Source organism: Physeter macrocephalus, chromosome 10 (assembly GCF_002837175.3).
Source record: "Physeter macrocephalus isolate SW-GA chromosome 10, ASM283717v5, whole genome shotgun sequence".
NCBI lineage: Eukaryota > Metazoa > Chordata > Mammalia > Artiodactyla > Physeteridae > Physeter > Physeter macrocephalus.
The window spans coordinates 18,907,987-18,914,712 of NC_041223.1; the positions used below are offsets into that span (position 1 = coordinate 18,907,987).

Here is a 6,726-nt window from a genome sequence, read left to right on the forward strand (position 1 = left end):
GCTGAGCCTGCGCGTCCGGAGCCTGTGCTCCGCAACGGGAGAGGCCACAACAGAGGGAGGCCCGCATACCACAACAAAAAAAACAAAAACAAATATTTATTGTCCACTTGCTGCACATCTGACACCATTCAAAACATTGGGTACCTCCTGATGGAAAATCATAGTCTGTGCCCTCAGAGTGGGCAAAAAATTCAATAGTAAGCATTCAGCAAATATTTGTACCTGTACAGTGTCAGGAACTGTTAATTTGAGTTAAATATAAATGCTTTAGTAAAATAAGCCAAACAAAGAATGCTGTTTTGTGCATATGTGCATGTGTTTGCAAGAAGCTGGCCTTAGAGAAGAGAAGGAACAGTCCATCTGTTAGAACAGGAGGGAAGGGTGACAAGAGCTTGGGAGAGTTCATTATGAGAAGATGAGTGGGTCATTTCCAATTTCTTCTATCTCTTCAGTGAAGACAGCAGCAAGGTCATCAGCTGAAAATGAGGAAGGATGAGAGTGGGAGTTGGAGATTTGAAGGCACAGAGAGAGAGAGAGAGAGATTTGAAGGTTTGAAATAGTCACTCATGAGAATGAGAGCTGGGAGAATGAATGAAATGTTGGCAGTGCTTAGGGGCTTTGCTTTGAGATTTGTGGTCCTCAATTTATTTATTTATTTTTTCTTTTTTGTGGTACGCGGGCCTCTCACCGTTGTGGCCTCTCCCATTGCGGAGCACAGGCTCCGGACGCGCAGGCTCAGCGGCCATGGCTCACGGGCCCAGCCGCTCCGCAGCATGTGGGATCTTCCCGGATCGGGGCACGAACCCGCGTCCCCTGCATCGGCAGGGGGACTCTCAACCACTGCGCCACCAGGGAAGCCCTGTGGTCCTCAATTTAAAGTGGGGCTAGCTAGTAGGATTTTTTTTCCTCCAGTTACACTCAGCTGTTCTGATGAAACCCCAGGTTAGGCACAGAGATACCTTCAACCAATATTAGGATTTTGCCAGGAGTGTAAGATGAGAGGGTAAGAAGAGCACTTGTGTTGAGGGCACGTGTGAGGATATAAATACAATCATGGACCATGGAAACTACGTTGGGAATAAGAGAAATAAAGATGTGGGGAGACTGGACATAGAAGAAGTGGTAAGGTTGATGGATGGAGGTCCCAGTTCAGTCCAAGACCTGTAGGGGTGGGAGTTCTAGAGAGAGCGAACTGGAGATTCAGGGGTGGGGGTCAGAGAACTTGAAATTTGATTAGGATAATACAGTTATTGGTACAATAACGTCTAAAATATAACCATGAAATTAGGGGACCAAGGTGGGATGGAGGAAAAGATCTTTGTAATTGTCATATCAAAGAAGAAAGAGTTCATGATTTTCAATAGATTTTGAAAGAATCAAGAATGATAACATGTGGGACTTCCCTGGCAGTCCAGTGGTTAAGACTTCGCCTTCCAGTGCAGGGGATACAGGTTTCACCCCTGGTCGGGGAGCTAAGATCCCACATGCCTTGCAGCCAAAAGATCAAAACATAAAACAGAAGCAATATTGTAACAAGTTCAATAAAGACTTTAAAAAATGGTCCATATCAAAAAATCTTAAAAAAAAAAAAAAAGGAATGATGACTTCTATAGGTGGAAAGAAAAACAGAGGGACCAGGTGTGCTCAAGAGGTGACCATAAGACCACAACAAGGAGAGGGACAGGTGGCAAGAGTGAGTATAATCCTTGATGTCAGAGGAGTAGGAAGATCTTAGGAGGTCTGGAGAGGGAATAAGTTCCTTCACACATTATACATTTTCCCTGAACAGAAAGTGAGTTGGGATCTCAGACAGTAATTTTCTCATAGCCTTCTTACCTCCAGATTCTCCCCAGCGTACCAATGCAGAAAAGCAAATCAGTAGTTCAATGGGCTTTAGACTGTCCACAAATAGATAGTAGGACACACGTTCATCTGAGAACTGCAAGAAATCAGACCAATCATTGTATTTCATATCAGCCTATTAATGCTGTATTTTCCACTTCTATTAAAAGTACAATATCTAACATTTATAGAGAATTTACTGTGTTCTAGACACCACGATAAGTACTTTACAGGTTTAATGATAGGAAGGAAATCACACCGGTGAATGTTGGCCGCAGTCCACGGAAGCTGGGTCTGCAGGGCCTGTGTGAGACTGGCCACCATATCAGAGAGAGCCAGAGCTCTTCCCCATGAGTAAAGAAAAGGGATATGCTTATTCCAGAAATGACAAATAGATGAAGAGATTGAGCCTAGAGCTGAGCAGTACTCAGAGGATAGGTCCTTAATAAGCAAACAGTCCATGGAGTAACTTTGGCAGAGAATGGAAATGTATTAAGGTATGCTACTTGGTGGTTTTTGATATTAACCCTCTATTCCTTCTTTCTATAAGAATGAACCAAACTGGATTTTTTTTTTTTTTTTTTTTTTTTTTTTTTTTTTTTTTTGTGGTATGCGGGCCTCCCTCTGTTGTGGCCTCTCCCGTTGCGGAGCACAGGCTCCGGACGCGCAGGCTCAGCGGCCATGGCTCACGGGCCCAGCCGCTCCGCGGCACGTGGGATCCTCCCAGGCCGGGGTGCGAACCTGGTTCCCCTGCATCGGCAGGCGGACGCGCAACCACTGCGCCACCAGGGAAGCCCAAACTGGATTTTTGTTTTGGGCATGCAGGAAAGTACTGAGCACAACTCGAATGTCCTTTAGTGGACAGCCACATAAGGATTACGTGAATATGATTTTAATCCATCTTATGTGGGTACTGTTAATATCCATAATGATGGATGGAGAAACTGAAACACAGAGAGGGGAAGTAAATTACCAAAGGTCACAGCACTTGCAAGTAGCAAAGCTGAGATTCCAAAGTAGGTCTGTCTATCTCCCTGACTGCAATACTTATCTTCACAATTATTGGGCTATTATTGCATTTCAGTTTCCCAGTGCTTCAGCATAATTTTGACTGATGGTATACTGTAAATGTGTTAATTTGTCATTAGACTTTAAAAGCTTTCTATACTATTGAACAACAATATTTAAATCACAAGTTGCAATACAAAAGAAAAATCTCTAGCAATGCTGTGAAAAAAAGAAATCCTTATTAATCAAATATAACAAGATTTCTAGAAATGCTTGGTACAATGTAACTATTTAAAATGATCGCTTCCCTCAATGTCTTCCAATAGTTAGCATTAGACACTTTATTTCATTTGTTTTCTTTTGGCTGCCACATGTTGGTGATAGAGGCAGTTGTTTCCAACACCATCTAAAACTATGAAGGGCCCTGCATTTGCCAGAGCAGCCTGTGTGGCTGAGGAGGGGATTCTGCCTAGAGATCATTTGTTGTCATTTTAAAGAGCCTGAGAATTTGAGGGTGAGATGGCCCCCGAGGCCACATTCAGGGGCTCTGCTCTGGTGCAGGGACCAGACACCTTTGTGAGCCCCTTGCCAACCCCCATGACATCTCCCAGGGGACAGCTAAGGGATGAGCAGCAGACAGGCCTCACGCTCTGTGTCTCCAGCTCAGCTGGCAGTGCCTGTGGCCACTAAAATCAGGACTGTCTGGGCCTCAGACCACAAACAATCCATATTAAAGGCCATTAAGTTTGGGTACCAAAAACATCCTCTAAGAAAAAGTCATCATTTTCTCAGACCATTGATGTTAAAAAAAAGTTCAGGGGAATGAAGGGACTCATAATGGATGCCGTCATTTTATTTTGCTAAGCTGGGACTTTAAAAGGAAAATAAAATTCTCTTTTTACCGTCACTTCATAAAAATAGGATCGGAACAAAGAACAGTTGGCCATTTTCCGAACACACATACACATATATATTAGGGTGGTGATGTATAACAAAAACTCATATGCAAACTGCTCTTAGTAATAATAACGACAGCCAGCACTGATTTTCGCTTACTAAGTATTAGGCATTCTTCTAAGTGTTTTACACATGTTCTCTCATTTATTTCTCAACTCTAGGATGTTGGTCTCTCACTGCCATTGTATAAATAAGAAAACTGAGGCAAAGAGAACTTAAATAGCTTGCTCAGAGCCCCACCTCAGATGCAATCTAGATTCAAAACGCGGCAGTCTACCTCCAGAGCCACTCATCTGCTTCCTCCAAAGGTGTGCTAGTGAGAAAGGCGCAGGTTTTACATCGGATAAACGCAGTTCTCGTGATGCTTGGGCCACTTACTAGTTTGGTGATCTTGGGCATTTTACCCAAACTTGGTCTGCCTCAGTTTCCTAACCTGAAAATTGATAATAATAATTGTCCTTTCATTGAGTTTGCTATGAGGAGTTGATGTAATAAAGAACCTAGGTCAGGGCTAGGAACAGAGTCAGTACCTATAAATGACTATCATTTAAGTATTGCCAATATTTTGACTATGACAACATTCCTAAGTTAACTGTAAACTGTATATTATTCTCATACCGTACTCTGGGTTCTGCTATTCCCAATTCACAGGTTTGTTCTGTTTTGTTTTGTTTTTTGTAATATTTGTAAAATCAAAGCATTCCTCTGGGTGTTTTTATAGATAGACTTCAGAACCTGGTCACCCATTTTGCCACCCCTGCAAACCCCACCCCAGTCACTACTACAGACCTGATTCTTACTTTCAGAGCAGGCAACGAGCTACAGAGCACCTCTTGAGGGATGCTCAAACGGTTTTCTCTGCCTGCATTTTCATCTAGTACAAGTGCAAAGGGAGAAGTCATCACCAAGCCTCCTACTCCCCCCCGCCAGCTCTGCATACAGCTCATGGAGATGTCGGGGGAGTATCACTGGGGGCTTGCAGGGCCCCATACAAGCGACATGCAGGTTTCAGCACAATTTAGTTTCCCAGGATATGTTTCATAGTTTTCCACAAAATTCCACTCAATGTGACATTTGTTCGTTAATTCATTCAACAATTTTTTTTGTTGTTTTTAACCGATCCTCTACCTTTTTCCACAAAATTCCACTCAATGTGACATTTGTTCGTTAATTCATTCAACAATTTTTTTTGTTTGTTTTTAACCGATCTACCTCATGCCAGGACCTGTACTGCAAAAGTAAAGAAAAGGACAGAGTCCTCCTTAAGATGCTGACAGGGAGTGGATGGGTAGGTGGAGGGGCACAGAGAAGTGACCATGCAGTTAGGATGGAGGGTGGGAAGTGTCTGGGTGGGGACAGTCATACAGAATGCATGGAGTCAGGGTACTTGACCCAGACTCTACAGGCAGGGAAGGAGGTCTCACAGGGTCAAGAACATCCACGCTGTTCTGAAGGACTTCTAGGTGTTAGCCAGATGAAGGCAATAAGAATGAAGAAGAACGAACTCCAGGCAGAGGGAAGAACGTGGGCAAAAATAACAGAAATGTTAGTGAAAATGTGCTTATATTTTAGGAATTGTGCGCAAGTCAGTAAACACTAATTGAAATCAAATGTAGTGAATTTATTTGTGCTTTTCCTTCATTTATTCGTAAGTCAAAACTTCCTTTATGTGAATTTATATAATAATGCGGCTCAGCATTGAACCACTGCAACACAATCAGATGGATCGCACTTGGGGATATGAGGTAGAAGAATTTTGCTTATTGTCTAGATCAGAGATTAGCAGAAGACCCTAAGAATTAAATATTTTTTATTTAAGATTTTTTTTCTTTGATGTGGACCATTTTTTAAAGTCTTTATTGAATTTGTTACAATATTGCTTCTGTTTTGGTTTTTTGGCCGCAAGGTATGTGGGATCTTAGCTCCCCAACCAGGGATCAAACCTGCACCCCCTGTATTGGAAAGCGAAATCTTAACCACTGGACCACCAGGGAAGTCCCTTAAATTTTTAAATATAATTATGTTAGAAGTTTAGACGTGCTTGATAAATTTGAAAGTGTTTTTCACTAGCATGATTCCATTAAAAATTTAAGAAGGGAAAGAAAAGAGATCATAATCTATTTACCTTGAATTCTGATTTTTGAAAGTTATGGCAATATGAACTTGGCTTGTGGAAAATATATATATTCCTGAAAAACATTATTTATAACAGGTTATTGTCATATGCAACAAAACAGTACTACATGTTAAGTTTCTCAGAAGCAAATAATTATAGGCAAAACAGGTAAAGACAGATGAAAGTTAAAAAAAAAAAATAACAACTCAGAAAGGAAAAAAGTGGTTTCCAGGGGCTAGGGGTGGGGAAAATAGGGAGAGATTGGTAAAAAGGGCACAAACTTTCAGTTATAAGATGAATAAGGTCTGAAGATCTAATGTATAACATGGCAACTATCATTGACAACACTATATTGTATAATTAAAATTTGCTAAGAGAATAGAACGTAAATGTTCTCACACACAATAAAAAAAATAAATATATGAGGTGATAGATGTGTTAGTTAACTTGATGGGGGGGATCTTTCACAATATATATGTGTATCAATTCATCACCATGTACACTTTAAATACTTACAATTTTGTTTGTCAATTGCATCTCAATACAGCTGAGAAAAAATAATAACTATATTGAATTAGTTGTCTGAAAGGGACAAAAATATCTCCTTCAGTGGATAAACTGCCTTCATCTTAATAAACAAATAAGTCTTTGAGGATAAGCTGAAACTGGTCTGAGACTGGTTTGGCTATTTATGTTTCATGTGGACAATCAACTCATCCATATTTCCTTCTAATATTTTTTTTCTTATTAGTTATCTATTTTATACATATTAGTGTATATATGTCAATCCCAATCTCCCAATT

At 40.9% G+C, this 6,726-nt stretch overlaps 1 protein-coding gene across 3 annotated transcripts in view; it reads right to left on the minus strand.

Annotated features, from left to right (window-relative positions):
• ADGB (androglobin) overlaps positions 1-6,726 on the minus strand; it is a 181,448-nt gene that overhangs the window by 69,722 nt on the left and 105,000 nt on the right. For all 3 annotated transcript variants that reach the window (XM_055087445.1, XM_055087447.1, XM_055087446.1), the window contains 2 exons: positions 5,933-5,996; positions 1,837-1,939 (listed from right to left, as the gene is read on the minus strand). In XM_055087445.1, coding sequence (XP_054943420.1) covers positions 1,837-1,939; positions 5,933-5,996 — 167 coding nt within the window. The remainder of the gene's footprint in view (positions 1-1,836; positions 1,940-5,932; positions 5,997-6,726) is intronic.